Below are 18,599 nucleotides of genomic sequence, written 5' to 3'. Positions count from 1 at the left end.
GAACCGTTAGTCAATGAAGTGGGACTTACAGGGTGATTAATTGCGCTACCGCTTTGTTAACCGAGCGACTAAGCAAAGTATTCACGAGAGTATAAGCAGCAGTCCGCTATGACTGCAAATAGACTCTGTGGAACGAAGACACCGCACGAGTCCTTAAATTGGCAACCTCTCGCACGACGCTGGGCGTACGCGAATGCCCGGCCCTTACACACATACATGAGAGAAATAAACGGAGTTCTCGTTTATTATATCTGCACGAGAAAATGATGCGAATAAAGGCGATTGTATACACTGCACCTATTTGCCTATACCACAAGTGGTCTCTATATAGTGTCAATGGAACAGCAGCTTTTTCTGATACGCCTTTACGAACTCGTGCGGGAGCGCTCTCAATAAAGTTCCAGAATAGCAACCACTGAGGGCGACCGAATACACGGACGCCTAAATTAAGGTCAGCCAGCGCAGCTTGCACCGTCCTTTAGTCTGCGCATTTAAAACCCTGCTAACAGCCCCCGAATCGAGCCGGAACAGGACTTCCGCAACTTTTACGACTACACAACGCTCTCCGGAAGTCGTGGGCAAAGGAATTCGTGATTTCTTTGCCACTGTTGCCCACCCACGCTGTAGACGTCGTGACCCTGCACGTAGAGTTACCACGGAGCAATGATCCTCAGATGAGACGGTATATCACTGCACTCCTTACGGGCATTGCTGTTCCATTATTGCCCACACCTCTCAGTCTCACTTTACTTAATTCACTCGCCTGGAATGCGTTGCGGTGCACGATCTTCTGAATTAAGCTCTCGAAATTTCGGAAGTCTAACAACAGCCGTAATTTGCTGCCTCTGGACCGAGGCACGCCGAAATGGTGCGACACTGATTGCTCGCCGCGCAGACGCCGTCGCGCCCTCGAGAATCTGGGCCCCGGCGCGCGCCCTGAAATGCCGTTTTCAAGCCGGGAGAGCCGCAGCCATGCGAAACCGATCCGCTCTGAACACCGCGGTAACGCACGCCAACTACTGCCGAACGGAGGGCCAGCGAGCCTCGCCCAGAAGACGCTGATCAAGGCGCGAATTAGCGCAGCGTGCAGACAGTATTTCACGGATGGGAGACACACGGTCGCGAATCGTAATGGCGAGCGAAGGTGCATACTGTATTGCTGCACACGGCCCTGTGCGCGGCGGCGAACACGGTACAAAGTGGGCAACCAAGGAAGAAGAAGCGGACCAGTCTCAAGAGGAACTCGCGCCGCGTCGCCTCTGACGAGCATTTATCCTTAAACGCAACATATACGCGCGGTTATACGGTTTCCGGGTGGGGCCTGCTCTCAGGAGGAAATCCCCTCCCGGCGATATATATACGGGACCGCCCCGGAGGACATGCGCGCGGGTCTTGCGCGCAGCCACGCTCGGTCGAGCGGCTTTACAGCGTTGACAGAAAAAGAGGCTCCGCCGGCGCGTGGAACAATGCGGCGGCGATGTCCGTGCCCCTAACGCGAGGCATTTAAGCGCCAGGAAATCGCCGCCACTAATCGGCCTCGCCGAGCAGGCCGCATGCAGTCGGCGCCTTCGTGGGGGTCGTGGTAAGGGTCTCGCGGAGGTCGCGCGCGCGAGGCGCCGCGGTCAGAACGCCGGCCCCCGCGTGCGTGCGCGACCCCGGCATTTCCTCCAGCGCTCGTCTCTGGCGACGCTTCCGGCTTGCCGGCCTCGTTGTGGCTTTGCCAGAGGCGCTCACAGAAGAAGCAAAGTGATTGAAACAGATACACGGGCCGCAGAGCGCGCGGCAGCGATAGCATCGCGGAAGTGATCAAAGAAGAGGGGGCTTCTGGCGATCAGCGACGCGAGGGGAAAAGGCGTCAACGCTTTCTGGAGCATGACAATTTTTGGACGCTCGGGCGCGCGCGCGCGCCTCGCTGCTCAGAAGCGCTACTCCCTCCAATCGCGCTGTCCGGAACGACGGGGACCGCACCGAGGACGGCGCACGCGACTATGATGGCACGCAGGACTCGTAGCGCGCGGGCCCTAACTACGTGCGACACTTGGCAGCATTCATGTCCGGAGCACTGCGGCTGGGTCGCCAGCGCCTCTTAAGGCTGAACTACACCTATACGTCTGCCGGCGCGCGAAAGCTCGCGCCAGCGCGCCTCACGCATGCGCAGATGGTACAGTACGAACGCGGCGCGAGCACAGATTTCTCCAGACAAATATCGGTGCTCTGGCTGCCTCACAAATAATTCGAAATGATGTCTACCAAGACGAATATTGTGAGCCAAGTGGGCGCGCGTATTGTAGGTTCAAACCGCAATACTCGCGCGGCGCGGTTTTGCGAGCCGGCAAGCGCACGTGCAATTTGCCCTCTTGAGTTACTCTAGCACCTCTGACGAACGAGGGCCCGCACAAAGCGATTTGACTCTAGCCGGCAGCGTCGCCGTGGTGCACCGCACCAAAGGAAGACTGTGCCTACATCACCGGCATCGAAAGCAGCCGTACAAGAAACGGAGAAAACCAACGAGAAGGATGTGAGCCAAGAAACAAAGCGGCACGAGGCTACGAGACGCGTCGCACCCGAAACGCTTTGCCCCCAGGTGCAGCTAGGTCACGCGGGAAACCAGTTTCTAGTCTTGCACCTCTATTTGGCTGCAAGTGAGGAGGGGGGGGGGTAACCAATGGGAGAAATTTCGCTACTTTCCCTCACTTCGTCCCCCCCCCCCCCCTGTTCCCGCCTCCCTTCTCGTCGTGGTCGAGAGCCCTGCACGCAACATCTGCCTGCTCTGTCGACGAACCCGAACGCCGCGCGGGTGACCCGCATATATGTATTACGTACACACACACACGGCGCGACAAACCGAGTTCGCCTCTCTATCGCACCGACGGTTCGGGAAATCGCGGCACGGACGCCCGAAAAAACGAGGCTGCTCACGCGCGTTCCGAAGTGCCGGCGGCTGCTCACGTGTACGCCCGACCGTGCACGCCACAAAAATGTCGTCTGACCGCGGACAGATAGCAGAAGGCGAGGGATGTTCGCTTGTACGGCGTCTTTTTTTGTCAACGCATGCTTACTACACCACCTGACATGACGTAATTACCACAGCTTTTAAAGCCGGCAGGCACCGGGGCACCGTACACGACTTTCCTCTGCGGCACTAATTTTCCACCAAGTCGCACAATTTTACTTCACTTTGGCCACTCAATTATAATCCGCTAATTGAGTGGTTTTCGGCACCATTACACTGCGCTCGCCCCGGCTCAGTTACGTATAATACAGCAGTTTAATACAACAGGAACACTGACTCGTTAAACAAGCAATCTGCAACGACGACAGCGCATCTGCGCTCGCACCACTGAAGGAGTGCTGTTGAGGAATACACTGAACAGTAGATATAAACGACACTTCTACGAAAAAAAAAAAGAAAAATTCATCGACGACTATGATACTCCCTAATGCGAAATTTGAGCAAATCTGTATACGTCTTTTCATTTCGCGATATATTGACTGGCGCGGACAATCTGTCTCGCGCGGCACGTTGCAAACGGAGCGAAATGTGGCGCGCCTGCCTCACTAATCGGGAGATCGCGAGAGGCGGCGCGTAGGTGACGCGTGGGTGCGATTCACAGCCGCCGCCGCAGACAGACAGATCCGCTCATGCAGAACTTTGTTTCCGTACAGACGACGCGCGCTACTCTGGCACCATCTCGTAGCCATCGTGGCCGCAAAGCTCGTCTTGCACGGCACTACGCTTTTTTTCTCACACTTTCGCCATACCATCCTCCTCCGCTTTCCTGCTCACGTTCTCTTCGCTATTGCAGTCTTCCATCTTCCGCTGCGCTCCGCGTTCGCTTTCATCCTTTGCTGTGTTCGTTCGCTCGGTTACCTACAGCTACGAAAGCTACCTGCCGGGTCAACAAAGGCCAGAAGGATGGAAGCGACTGCGAAGGGAAGCAACGCGATAGTCAAAAATGCATACGCGCTCGCGTCAGCGGGCGGCAATGTTTTCGGCAGCTCTGCGGAGGCAAGAAATGAGAGTGAGGGAACCCCGGATGAGGAAGGATGCAAGGCCGAGATGCGTGCACACACGTTGACTCGGCGACCCACTCAAAAATGACAGCCCGGCACGCACTGCTCTGAATTTCAAACGTTGCGCCTGGTCGTACCACCGCACCTGTTCGGACAAGGGGCAGACGACGTCTACGCAGCTGTCGCTCCTCCTCACGATGGCGTCTTTGTGACTCTTTTGTGGCACTATACGGCGCCTCGCATATCCACCTCTTAATGAAATACACGAACTTGTCCTAGAGAGCTTTTTTTTTAATTCCCTCTTTCTTGCGCTCCCGCCTGATAATGGATCGATCTGTTTATGGGGGCTGTTTGTACCGAGTTCAGCCGTTTATGTGTCGCGATCGTCCCGTACGTACAGGTTGCGCGAGAGCTTGGTGTCCCACGATTTCTACGTAGTGCTGCCCGATTTTAACCCCGAATATATGGCGGGCTACGCACTATGCCGTCTTATCCGCATGAACTAATCATCGTAATATGACAGCTGCGTCTACGTTACCGCGCAAAGTTTAATTCCGTTTGCGTTTTCTCTATTTTTGCTTCGATCCTCCGCGGCGTGTGTTAATCAAAGCTGACACGGCTTATCGTAAGGACGGCTGACTCCTATTTTCCTATTATTTCGTCATTTAATAAGCAACTGGAGTCACCCCGAAGAGATTCATAACCTTTCATCCTGACACAATCTGCGACGCTCAGCCCTGCTGCAGCGACCGGCGATTCCCAATCGTTCGGATCGCGGCCACCGCATCACGCCAAACGCGTTCGCGCGCAACCCCCCCCCCCCCTTTCCCCCCCGTTCCCTTCCACCGTATACACGTTATTCGGACCGGTCGCGTTTTTGCCACGCACGCGACGCATATGCATAACACTGCGGCGCGCTGACCGCGTGCACTGGTTCTCCGCCGGAAAGAGGCGCGTCCTGTGGCCGACCAGCATACAGGCTTCCGCCTGCGAGAGGCAAAAGATCGATGGAAATCGCCGGCCACAAGAAGCACAGCTGCGCGCTGCCAAAGCGGGCATAAAGGAAAGTAAAAGAAATAAGACCACCGAGGTGGTCTCAACGCGTATACGCATGCAAATGTCGTGACATCCGCGGGAGCCAGGAAGAGGCGTTTTTCTCAATTTCTGGGCGCAATTTACGCGTGTACCTCTCTGGGGGGAGGAGGGTGTTCAGGCCGCGCGTGCCCCGTCGCGCACAGGTTTGCGACGGCACAAGTGGGGGGAGTGGGGGGGGAGATGCGCATGGCGCGGTATGTAGTACCACCACACGCACCGTATAGCTCGCCGGCGTGCGCGGCTAAAAGCGAGACGGAAGCGGAAGAATTGGAATTTTCGCACACAGGACGACCCGCGTAACGCGGACACCAGGCTTAAAAATAGAACGGCTCGTATTACGAGGATGCGAGCGCAGCTTTCGCGCTTTATGGCTTCTTGACAGTTAGCCGATGGGGTGTTGCAGCGATCTGCCTCGTGCGATGGTGGTGTTCTCAAGACCGTTCATTACGAAGCGACACGTACGACAGCTCTGTTAGGCCACTTTATCAACGAAAGGTACAAAGAACGCCGCGGATCTCCAAATCGTAAAGCGGAAACTAAACAGGTTTCAAAGGACCGCAGGTCGCCAGCATTCAAAATCACGATATATACAGGGCTGGCATAAATGATTCAGTCGTTTTGAAAAGGCTATGTTTTCAAAAGTATTACACACATGAAATATATATGAAAAGAGCCACGAATTCGCCGAGTTTATACACCCTCTACAAATGTTCTATGTGTGCCCCTTTGGTGACACGACACACGTCCAGGCGATAATCGAGCTCATTCCGTACACTTTGTAGCATAGTCTTGTCAATTGTCTGTGCTGCAGCACTGATGCGTTCTTTGAGCTCGACTAAGGATTGCGGTAGTGTGGGTACATTAAGGACCTTGTTTACGTACGCCCACTACCGCAATCCTTAGTCGAGCTCAAAAAACGCATCGGTGCTGCAGCACAGACAATTGACAAGACTATGCTACAAAGTGTATGGAATGAGCTCGATTATCGCCTGGACGTGTGTCGTGTCACCAAAGGGGCACATATTGAACATTTGTAGAGGGTGTATAAACTCGGCGAGTCCGTGGCTCTTTTCATATATCTTTCATGTGTGTACGTATAAAACCTTTGAAAATATAGCCTTTTCAAAACGACCGAATCATTTATGGTAGCCCTGTATAAAACAAGTCGTTTTATCGTTAGCTTACATGCTGCAGCCTTCCGTACCGCGATAACCTTCTTAATTGTCAGAAAAAATAAACGTCGTCAACACGCACATATCGCGTCTAATGTGACATCAGTTTGCTCCTTAGCCTTTGGTTTAAATCTAGCAAAACCAAGAACGCGGCATCTGTGTTGCTACCCTCGCCAGACTACGGTAATATGCGAGTCCGCCTCGTAAGTCATCTTGATGCAATGCAACAAGGCAACGAGTGCAGCTCTTACGACAAACATGCAGCCTGTTCGCTGTAGTGATGGCAGTTGTGCGTGCGCGCACAACCGCCACGTAGGCGATAACGTCGTGGCCTTTGTAAAACGTCAGAAGCTTTCCAGTCAAAGAAACCTCAAGCCAGTTGGAAATTCCCAATTGGAACTAATTTGGATATTTCCAATTGTATTTTAGGACACCCAGTGGAAAAATCCAGCAGGTTCAATTAGACCAATTGTTTTTTTAAACACAATTGGACCCAATTGGTCTCTGAATCAGACTCGTTGGGACCAACATGAAAAACAAAGGACCAAGTGGCGCCAATGGTTCATGAGAAATTAGCGAAATTTCAAGAGAGATGTTGAACTTGACATAAAGCTAATTATGCTTCTCTCCATCGACACCAAAATACAATAATCTTTTACTTGAAAACTAACATTATAATCGTGCTATTATTATAAACTATTTTGCCGTTTTACGAGATTACTCATTTAGTGACTTCCAATTGGGTCCCGTTGGGACCAATTAGGATACCACCCAGCAGTGATGTCCAACTGGACTTCCCACGAAGCCCAATTGGAACCAGTTGGGTCCCATTGAAAAATCCAACTGGGCTTAATGGTTAGTTTTTTGACTGGGTTGGCCACGAGATCCCCGGCGGAAAGCAACTCAACGGCTTGGATCATAAACGCGCGAGGACTAGGGTCATACACCGCTTTGGACGTGATTAAATGTTCCAGCAGAGAGGTAGAAACGAGGCGAGCGCCATGCAGACTTTTAGGGGCGCAGCTGCCAGACATTTGTCATGCCGCGCACGCCGCCTGCACGCAATGACTGCGGGCGCGTAATTAACTCGCCCGGTGCAACCACACGGCTCCCGCCGCCCCTGCATGCGATGAGGGTTTACTTCACAGCGCAGTAACAGCACGCATGCCTTGGCCGTTCCGAGGCAAATAACGCGGGACACCCCGTGGTGCACGAACTCCCACGTCTAAAACGCGCTTACGTTGCCGCGATGTGGACCGGTTCGCCACCGCTGTCCTACAAGCACGAGCGGCGCGTGGCAGGCCCGCTAAGGATACGCAGGGATCCAAGCTAATCCGGATGATCGCCCGTACGCACGCGTCCGCGTCGCTGCAGGGGACGGCGGAAAGAACCCGAGCCGCATTGGTTGCGCCGCACGTCGCCTTTAACGAAGACGCGTTGCTTGAAGGCGCAGTATGTTATACGGTCTGCACACACGCGGTCCAGGCTGGTGACCGACGCGAAACAGGTCGAGCTGCGCCCTTAGGTAACTGAAGATGATTATCGAGTCCCCTCCGTCGCAAGGACTTCAGTAGTCTTTTCAAGACGCGGGGGTGTGGCGCGGTGGCCAACTTACGCTGTACGTCGAAGTCTCCTCGGTTTGATAAGAACAATGACACGTCCGACGTGGGGATTTGCTCCGCGGACCGAGGAAAAGCACACTCTCGCCTTCCGAGATCGGGGAATCGCATCTCTGAAAAGTGTGAGGTGGCGGGGCAAGGAGAGCGCGCCGCAAAAAGAAAGCACGGGGAAAAGAATACCAAATAGGTCCCCGTCCAATAAACGACCAGATGACTGCCCCCTCCTACCTCTCTGTGGAGTTTCACGGCGATGAGAGCTTGGATAAATGTGCGCTGTACATTATCCTGCGCCAATTCATCCACCACCCTTATCTACTACCCTTGGGGGAAGCGGACTGTCGCGTCGTACACTTTACGCTGGTAGAAAATCACTCGAGTTGTTCCGCTTTCTCCTCGCCTGTCAGCATGGCCGAAATGAGACCTTCTGCCGTGTATCGAAGCTGGGCCAAAACATAAAATTGTGGAGAACGCGCGCGTTCGCCGCTCAGCTGCAACATCGCGGGATATGTTCTTATCCAAACGTGAGACAATAAACGGCGAACGCGTATTCAGGTATCCTGCTTCCTATGAACGGCCCTCAGCAGGTCTTTCGCCGTCAGCCGCGTGCTTAAATGTGATTACTAATGGGAAACTAATGTGTGTGGCTTCTTTCGGCGCTGGTATGCGCGTCTCCCAAGGGAACGAGTGGAGTCAACACCGAGAGCGCTACATGCCGTGACGGTGAAACTAAAAGCGCATTCCCGCTCGCCTTCTCTGCGCGACACCGTCCACGGTCAGGGTCGTTCCGCCTATACAACCTTCCGTACCAAAAAGCGCGCAACCCACCATGTACCACTGCAAACGAGCCGCTGTCAGCGTTGGCCTGACGCGTGACAGCCGGAGCAAAAGCACACAGCCGAGCCGGCACACCACGAAAAGTCGCGCGGCGCTGGCGCGACACGCTTTTTCTGTCGCGCGCAAATCCTAGATCAGACAGAGTGGCCTCCTGACCTGTGCGCCGAGAAGGCGTGCAGTGCCGCGATGAGGACGGCGGCCTCTCCGCGGTTCCTTTTTCTTCTCGACTGCTTTTTTCGTCTTTGAGACTAGCACACGAAGCTTATTGTACGGAGAGCGAACAGCACGCTCCCGCCCGATAAACTTTATCACGAGCTAGTTCCTAGTTCTCAACCCAGACGAAAAGCACGGAACGCGGCCAGAGAACGCACACGCCGAGGACAAGCGTATTCCTCATCGTGCGACTTCTCCGTGCACTCCGTTTATGTAGATTAGCCCCAGATTGCGGCCTGATATCGCCGAGATTGCGTGATATTGACCTTTACGCTCCTCTCGTATTTCGCCTCTATTGGAGCGTGGCGCCACCGCGGCGCTTTCACGAAATGCGAAGATACGCCCAGCAGTAAGTACTCCCACGCAAGTCGCAGACCACCTTGATTGCCCACAATACAATGCCCACATCGCACGGGAACTGCTAACAGTCGCGAAAAATACGTCATGCTACACATCTCCACTGCTGACACAATGCAGATTATTCTCGCACAGCCTACTTAGCATCAAAATATAGTCAGGTGGGAGACCAACACAAAAGTGCGCAGTTCGCAATGTGAAGAAAGCAAAAAGAGCTCCGCTTCTAGCATCAGCTGTTCGTCCAGGGAGTTCTATCACGGTTCAACCTTCGTTTACTTCGAACTCATGTTGCATTGCAACCTCGAAACGCACTCCACGATTCCATGACTACAATGAATGATTTGAGACACTTTCGGTTCACGCCTCAAATATTAGTATTTGAAAAATGTGCGCTGCAAGTGAAATTCAAAAATTGTGACACACAAACCAAAACGCCGGCAATACATTTAACAGCGCCTCTAAAGCTAGTGAAATGGTTGCACCTTGTCCTGCAGTGGCACGGTATACGCCACTAAGCTTCCCACTTTGCCTGTTCAATGTAAGAAAATTAATCCACAATGCGCAAAAATCCATATCGCCAACTAGGCGGTATCATTGGCATGAATTTAGGCCTGAGAAGCCTGGGCAAGCAGCCCGCTGACACGTTATACCATAAAGCCAATTTGACAGGACTTTTGCAAAAGCAGCAAAAAAAAAAACATGTCTACGTAGAGAGCTCAGTCTGTACGAGCAAAGACTGAACGTTATTTCTACTAATGTCGGCCAGTACAGCGTGTGACAGGTGCCGTATATTTTTCTTGTGCAGATGAAGGTCCTCGTGCTGGTGGCCCTAGCGGCCGCCGCCGCGCGGGGCCAGTCGGACTTCTCGGACCAGGCAACTAAGCAGTTCCTGGGCATGCTGTTCGCGCCATTCGGCTCCAAGCCGAGCGCCACCGCTGCGGCATCGGCGCCGCTGTACGAGGCCGCGTCACGACCACTGAGGAGTTCAACTTACCACGACGAGCCCGAGTACTCCAAGCCAACCTACAGCCTGACACCGCCGCGTGCGTACAGGCGGCCAGAGTCACCTTACCGGGCTCCAGCCAGCAGCTATCCGCGAAGTAAGTCACGCTCGGGGCCCTGGATCTCACCGCCCGAAGAGCACTGGGTGCCTCCGCCCAGCCACTGGGAGCCACAGCCGTGGAACCCACCAAAGCCCAAGCACGGCGCGGTCACCATCAAGATCCGTCCCGCCGCACCCGAGGAAGACCACCACCATCACCATCACTCTTGGGAGGACCACAGCCACGGCCACGGCCACGACCACGGCCACGACCACGGCCATGGCTGGCACATCAAAAAGAAACCGCACTACAAGACTGTCGACGCAAAGATACGCATCCCGCCCGTCAAGTTTCGCCTGCACGTGAGCCCCAAGATCCGTATCGTGAGCGGCACCAAGGACCCGCTGGAAAGGCCACCACCACCTGAACCTGAGGAGCACTTCCCGTGGGAGAAGCCTAGCACTGGTTGGGAGAAGCCAACATGGAAGCCGCCTTCCGGATGGGAGAAGTATGCAAGCAGCGGATGGGAAAAGCCCCACTCGGGAGGTTGGGACAGGCCCCACTCGAGTGGCGGCTGGGATAAGCAACACTCCAGTGGCTGGGACAAGCACCCTTCCAGCGGTTGGGACAAGCATCCTTCTAGCGGTTGGGACAAGCATTCCTCCAGCGGTTGGGATCGACATTCATCCAGCGGCTGGGAGAAGCCTACACGGGGCTGGGAGCACCCACCATCAGGAGGCTGGGAACGATCATCGTCGTCGGGGGGCTGGGAGAAGCCAGCGGCTAGTGGCTGGGAACACTACAGCTCTAGTGGCAGCTGGCAATCACCACCAGGCAGCTGGAAACCGGACACAAGTGCTTGGGACAAGTATGCCACAGGCTGGGAAGACTCGCACCACAAACATTTCAAGCCCCATCATAGGCACTACCCACCTGACTACCCTCGCTACGACCCCAAGTTCCGCATCAAGGTTCACCCACATATTGTAACCGACCCTCCCCCTTCAACGACAACTACCACCACAGAAGCTCCAACATCCTCTAGCCTACGCAATGAACCCCCCAAGCCCGAGGAGCGTGCAGATAGAGTGGATACGACAACTGCTATTACCACAACAACAACAGAGTCTACCACAGCTGCAACAACAGAGTCAACCACGACAGAGTTGACCACGACAGAGCCAACTACAACTACCACAGAGCCCACCACCACCACAACAGAGTTCACCACAACTACAACAGAGCCTACCACAATCACCACAACTATTCAACCAACAACCTACAGTGAAAAAACAGTGCCTCCAACACCACCAACAACCACTTTCTACAGTGTGGACCCTGCAGTGGACATCACCACCCCTGGTGGCCTCGAAAGAGAAGCACCCACATCAGGGTCACCTGCAGAACAGACCACTTTAAGTCCTGACGAGACCACCATGAACCCTTCAACGTATCGTACAGACGAAACAACCACAGCGATGACAACAGCAGAGACAACTGCAATGAGCACTACTTACACGGAACCTTACGAAGAACGTGATGGTGCGACGCCAGAAATCCTTCCAGAAAAAAGGTCACGAGATCCATCTACAACAGAAGCAAGCAATGAGGACTACCCTGAAAACAAGAATAGTCAGGACAAACCAAGTGATCCCATCCCCGAGAACAAAAATGCTCAGGACAAACCAAGGGATCCCAGGTTTCACACAATTGATGACGAGAGAGCATATCGAAGGGACCATGGCAATAAGGCGGAGACCACTACAGTAGATGAAAACAGTGCAGAAGTTGTAAGCACTACACCAAGCGCTGCACAGACCACACCAGTGGAATCTGATGAGCATAATGAAGTCACCATGAAGAAGCCAGAGAGCAGTGCAAAGCCAAGCAAGATTGACAGGGACCTGCCTCTGATCGCTGATCCATCCAGCCCCGAGGAAGTATCAGCTACTGGTTTGAACGCATGACTAGTGTCGATGTTGGTGGGTGATGGAGAAGCAAGCCACTGGCACACAGTGCTGGGCTCAGTGGCCAGAGCAGTTAACGAGTACAAGAACTACTACTGAACACTGCACCACAAGTGTCTCAAAGTCCCCAGTGAAAGAATACAAAAATGAGACAGAAATGCCATACACAAGTTCATGGTGCAAATTCAGGCTGCCAGCTTCTCATGCACATCCCTGCCAACATCGAAAGTATGCTCTTTGTTGAAGAAATTTGCCTTCGTGCAAAGGATCCACTGACATCTTAGTCCAGACACGTTGAATTGTTGCTCTGCTGTTTACTCCCTTGTTGCAGCTGACGGTGGACATACTTTAAAACCACTTTGTTGTAAATAGACATTCAACATTACTGAACTCGCAGAGAGTTCTGAATTAATGTTATCATTCCAGTGTGCCTCTTGGGACAGGTTGTGGAACCCTACTTACTCAAAACATACTGCCATATCAGAAGTGCAGCACAGTTGAAAACTGCCAAGAATGAATGCTTTCATGGATGGGTCTGTGTGTGTAAGTGTGCGTGCCTGTGGTGGTGGGCAAAAGAACAGTGCAACTGGTGCTTTTTGCAAATGGTGTTGACACTGCTAATAAATTACTTTTGTAAACTTCTGTACTGCCACTCTGGATTTTGAAACAAGCTTGACAACCAGTAAAGGGCAATCCAACAGATGACATAAAATTCATTGTTTCATTTATTTTGTAACAAAAATAAGACTTCTCGAAGTTACTTAAATGCCATCTCAACAAGGCACAAACACAGGGTCGCTCCTAATGAACATTTGCAGAGAAAACAACTTTTGCAGGGTCCAGTGCACAAAAGCACAACGGACAGCTGTGTCTCATAACAGCTCTTGGTATAAACAAGGTGCACAAGTTTAAGATTAAAGCCAACTGCTGATGAAAACTGTATAAATACAGCGTCACACTTTAGCTCTGAAATTGGCATCGACTATCAAAGGCCACGAGTATTTGATTGTCTTAACCAGAGCACTCCCTGTGAACTGCAAGAATTTTTCTAGGGTAACACACCATCCAAACTTACACAGTGAAGTTGAGCAGGAAACAAAAGCAATTAAAGTAGCACAATATAAAAAAGAATTCAAGAGGGACTAGGAGCCACAACAAACATGAATCTAGAATCTAAAACAAAGCACACAATTACACATAGTTACATTATCACAGCCAGGGTGTGCGAGTCGGGGCACAGCAGTCAAAGGAGACTCATTACAGCCCAAGGCAACTGCCAAACCTTTGGCTTCACAAAGAAAAGAAGAAGGAAGAAGAATACACACATGTACAAACAATAAAGAAGTTGCAGTCACACAAAGCAAACAATGAGCAAACATGATGGATGATTGGCCATTCCAATGACTTGGTCCCAAAATCGGAGGAGCCATTTTCTGTTGTCACAAAGCCATCTTCGGTGCAAGGCAGTTTCATGGTGAACCTTTACATTCCACAGCCACAGAAACAGCAGCTGTGCATCACTGAAAGGCAACAACAAAAGCAAATGCACTATCAGCAGAGCTACATGGCAGTGGCATATATGGCTAGATACAATGAGGATCCCTTCTGTGGGGTGGTTAACCTGCTGTAAAGAAACTAAAGATGTGAACTTAACAACAATGTGCTCTATGTTGCTCAAATTGTGCCCCCAAAACAGCAACATCTGAATATTAAGAATTTCCAACTAGTTGGACTATTAGAAAAATACGTTATATATATTGACCGAAAAACCAAATATGGCACCTTTTCTATAAAGGGAAATAAAGTAGGATGGGATCGAAAAGCCCAGCTAAGTGAATCAACCTCTACTATGCTTAGCTGGGTACAGGTTAGGGGACACCACATTTTCTGTGACTATGACTATGAAAAATACTCTATCAAGAGAACTGTGCACAATAGAGGATATTCAAAATGAATAGTCATCTGGAAACACTGGCTGCATCCACCACTTTACTGATGGTATAGCTGCAAGGCAGTTGTATGTTGCAAGGCTCAACAATCGTCATCGTGTGGTTATTCAGGACTCTAAAATGCAACTATCTTCTTTCGTCATCTAGTGATTACTAAACAGCAAAATTTACTGTGCTGCCATGAATCAACGATGCCATGCCAGCAAATTTTTGCACCCTTGGATATCTATCCGATGGGACTCACAAGAAGTGTACTGCTTTTAAACCGAAACCTACGCCGAACCTCTTTCTGCAATGACATATGCTTCGAACCTCAGCTAAGTGCCTAGAAAAATTAATCATTTGCTCTAAAATTTTCATGCCAAACCTCTAAAACAACCTTTCTTTGCAATACAATGCCCCAGATTCATTCCATCGGCAAGAAAATACATTGTATGTGAAAAAAAAAGATTAGGTAATAGTGCTGTTTGTTGAAGCTGATAATAAAGCTCCACGTATGCAGCTAATGAAAACTGTGGTTACTCTGTTCGCGTTGGACTCTCGCTTCTAGTGTGAAAACTGTAACTGTGCAAGTTAGGTTGCAAGTAATGTTGCTATCGCAGTAAAGACATGAGGGAACGAGAAATAAATTATAGACTGTTACGTGCTAGCAGCAACACCCAGTCCGCAACATTGTCAGCATTGGGCTCTGTTTATCATGTGAACTTGATTTTATTTGTTCATTTTGTTGTGCCCACTGCCAGGCAAAAAACAGCTTTAGGCTGCCACCAATGTGACACTGGATCTATTGCTTCACTTACAGCAGTCAACGGCAACTGTCATCATAGGGGACAATTATATAAATACTCATTTAAAAAGTGACTTACTAAAATGACCCCCACCGAAATTCGGGATCTGATCCCACGTCCTCGGGCTTAGCAGTGCAAGTAGCACTGACCTAGCCCCACCATGGCGTGCAAGCATCATCCTAAGGAAATCCAAGGTTTAATGAAGTCTCTGAACAAAGGTTCAGGAATGTATCTGCCATGTACCAATTTTCAAAACAAGTATGCATACTATCACTCATAAAAGCATTGTAGTTATGCCATTGCACTATTATAGAACACGAGAAAATATATATTGCCATTCCAATCAACCATGTGTAACTTACAGCAACTGCTTCAACTTCGAAATGACGGGGCTGTTCCTTTGTACCATTCTTCAACTAAAGATGAACGAACACTCCACTCAGAACTATATGTGAATACTGTCAAACAAACCGATCTTAACAAGTTGCTAAAGATCACTTGTTGCTTTTCCCATCCAGCTCCTATTCTGTAAAAGTGTGCATGCAGAACAAAGTGGCAAAACTCACTTTGAACTTTCCAGTGCTACGCGGTGCTTTCCAGTCGATACCCTTGTGACTAGGAATGTGGTCATAGTAGCAGTTATCACCATAGGTACAGCCAGTAGTTCTCCAGAAGTAACATTCATTGCCATTCACAGGCCCAGATACCTTGACCTTCGGTTCACTCAATGTAGTGGCTGACTTCTGTTCCTCTGCTGACATCCTGAAAACACCACACCCGAGTTTTTAAACACAATTTTACACCTGTGCAGCACTCATAACTGAACCTTTATGGACACGAATGCACAGCAATCACCATTGCAAGATTGCTATCAATGGTTATCAATCAATCAATCAATCAATCAATCAATCAATCAATCAATCAATCAATCAATCAATCAATCAATCAGAACAAGCAACATGCAAGGCTTCTCACTTCAGACTGGACTTTCGCAGCACTGTCACTGGCTCTTTCTTAGATCCATTCTCTAGGTAGTTGTTATCTGGAAACCGGATGAGAATTGCTGATCCGCACAGTATATGGCCTTGCAAAGCCTCCATGGCTTTTCCAGGCGAAAGCTTGTTGCCGTAGTTGATGAAGGCACAGTGCCGGTCATGCAGGATTCGAATGCTGTGCACATCCCCGTAACTGCATGTACAACAATGACTTAATGCAACACTTGCATGAGCAGAGAGAAGAAAATCAAACAAAAGAAGGCTACACATCCACATACATCCACAAATGTGTTAAATGTAACAAAACCAACATAACACTAAAGAAGTACTGACACAAAATTTTGAAGTCGAGGAAACTTGAGATCAATTTCTGTGGACACACACAGTATCTACAAAATATTAACAGCCAAATTTAGCTTAAAACGTATTTAAAACCAGTTTTAAAGTATCTGCACACAGAAAACCACAAAGCGCAGCACCTCATGACATTTACAGAATTAAGGTCAGTTTGTAAACATCCCAAGAGCACAAAAGCGCTATGTCACGAATTTGTGTTCACTACCACGCTCCTTGTATGTGCTCTTGCTCATCCCACAACCAATCCCGTCATTGCATCGATCAAAGTTTTCCTTGGTTGTTAGTCGTAGTGGGGTGCTCTGTGTCGCTGCAACAATCTTTGTCGTGGCAGTTGAGATTTCCAATAAGAAGAGAGTACAGCACAATGTGCCTCGTTGACTTCTGCCAGACACTTTCAGTGCTGGGAATAGCCATGCATAGGTTTCCTGTGACGGCCCTCAGCAGCAGAAGTGGACAGAGTTTGTGTGCATCACTGGATGCAAGGAGTGGACCCTGCTAAAGAATTGCTGCAATTGCCCACCTCATTTCAATCGTAGAAAAAAAAACAACTGATTTGCCTTACTGAAAATTTGCAGAAAGATTGTATGTTATTGTTCAGATGGTTAATAAACACATGGCACTCTTGCTTGCCTGGTTTTTACAGAAAAATAGCAAATTTGCCTTCACCTACAGGGAAGCCAATTGTTGCCAAGATGATGGATATGCGTTGCTGCCTATTGGCAGCTGTTGAAAGCAAAGCAGTTGTTCCAGGAGGATTGTCTCGTGGGAAAGGCAGTTGGTTTTGAAGACGCCTATGCCTAAAAGTGATTGGTCATGTCTAGTATGCAAAAAATTGTTGCCAGTGGACAACGAAATAAGGAAGACGATGAGGACAGCAGATATCACGTGGCACTTGAGTGTGTAGATGAAGAAAACAACTAGCAACAACGAATCTCACACACTGGTGTTTGCATCACAGCTTTGTACGATTACGTGACCAGCTGTGTTTAAAAATTTATTGTCTCTTCTCGGTCTCTGAAATCGAAACTTGGACTGGCGGCTATAAACAAGGCTCTAAATAATTAACCACCGGAATCTAAACCAAACGAAGGTTTGTGCTGGGATAACTGGGTCATTAGCTACTTATTACAACAGAAAATACAAGTTAAAACATTTCTGAGTCAGTGTTCCTTTAAGGAACTGATGGTTGAAACCTAAAGTATAAACCCCATGCAAGCAATCTTGCACGCAACAGTGACAAGCGATGTGATGGAGATGGCTGTCGAGTTCGCTTGTCACCTACAAGTCGCACCTCATGCGAGCGATGATTTTGAGCGATGTCTCCCTGGTGCTGCCGGTATGAGGGCAGCAATATACGCGCCGAAACTAGCGTATACTAGCTCAGGGCGCAGCTTCGTACTTTCACTAGCTCGGAGCCTGCACCAATGACCTGTGAGGCGGCAGATGCCTGCTTTAACTCCACAGCGAAATTTTTCCAGCAGCACGAAGGCACAGAAGGATTTTAAGGTCATTAGGCAAGATGCCATTGTTTGGGGCTGCTCACCGATTTGCACAGAAGCAACAAACATCCATCACGGACTGGATGACCAAGCAACAGTACCACTTGAAAACACTTTCCGATTAAGTTCAGTTAAATAAATGCTTTTTATGTAATTTCCCCCCGGTTTAAGTACACTTCACTTACATTTCTGAAGTAAGATATTTGGATGCACATGATCATGTTGCCAACTACTCTTCTGATAAGACAAACTAATTTTCATGGTGCCTTGAGTTCGTCTTAATGGGAGTGTACTGTAAATTTTTCTGGCAATGCCTATTTTCTGACAATGCCTATTTAGCTCAAAATGGCCAGACCTGGTGAGGGGCCCTTCAAGGTCACAAAATACCCGCTTGTTCTGGTGTGTAGTTCACGCCTGTTACACAGACGCTGATTGACTTTCTCCGATGTGCTGATGGTATATTTCTATGGACAAAGACTCATTATTTCAATTCTGAAAGCGACCCTTGCGGGATAATTTGAACCTGACTGGTCAGCACACACACGTCAGACTCCAAAATGTCGGTCTTGGTGGAACTAGGCAACAATGAATGCATCGAAGACTATCTTCCGTCAAAAACAATTTTTGTCCTGCCCACAGCAAGAGAGAGAGAGAGAGAGAGTAATATAGGAAGGCAGAGATGTTAACCAGTCAATAG

The 18,599-nt window shown here is 49.9% G+C and overlaps 2 protein-coding genes across 5 annotated transcripts in view; one reads left to right on the top strand and one right to left on the bottom strand.

Moving 5' to 3' along the window:
- Positions 1-12,956, top strand: part of LOC126545220 (uncharacterized) — a 40,148-nt gene extending 27,192 nt beyond the window's left edge. Inside the window, exon 2 of the mRNA XM_055061481.1 lies at positions 10,110-12,956. Coding sequence (XP_054917456.1) covers positions 10,110-12,314 — 2,205 coding nt within the window. The 3' untranslated portion in view covers positions 12,315-12,956. The remainder of the gene's footprint in view (positions 1-10,109) is intronic.
- A 65-nt stretch (positions 12,957-13,021) lies between these two features.
- LOC126545222 (uncharacterized) overlaps positions 13,022-18,599 on the bottom strand; it is a 70,683-nt gene continuing 65,105 nt past the window's right edge. For 3 of the 4 annotated variants that reach the window (XM_050192984.3, XM_050192985.3, XM_055061482.2), the window contains 3 exons: positions 16,027-16,239; positions 15,618-15,813; positions 13,022-13,834 (listed from right to left, as the gene is read on the bottom strand). In XM_050192984.3, coding sequence (XP_050048941.1) covers positions 13,832-13,834; positions 15,618-15,813; positions 16,027-16,239 — 412 coding nt within the window. In that variant the 3' untranslated portion in view covers positions 13,022-13,831. Of the gene's footprint in view, positions 13,835-15,617; positions 15,814-16,026; positions 16,240-18,599 lie in introns of those variants that run through there. The other variant, XM_055061483.2, reaches the window with a different exon arrangement.

Source organism: Dermacentor andersoni, chromosome 1 (assembly GCF_023375885.2).
Source record: "Dermacentor andersoni chromosome 1, qqDerAnde1_hic_scaffold, whole genome shotgun sequence".
NCBI lineage: Eukaryota > Metazoa > Arthropoda > Arachnida > Ixodida > Ixodidae > Dermacentor > Dermacentor andersoni.
Note: the sequence above shows the minus strand (reverse complement) of the source record. Positions and strands in the feature narration are given on the sequence as shown.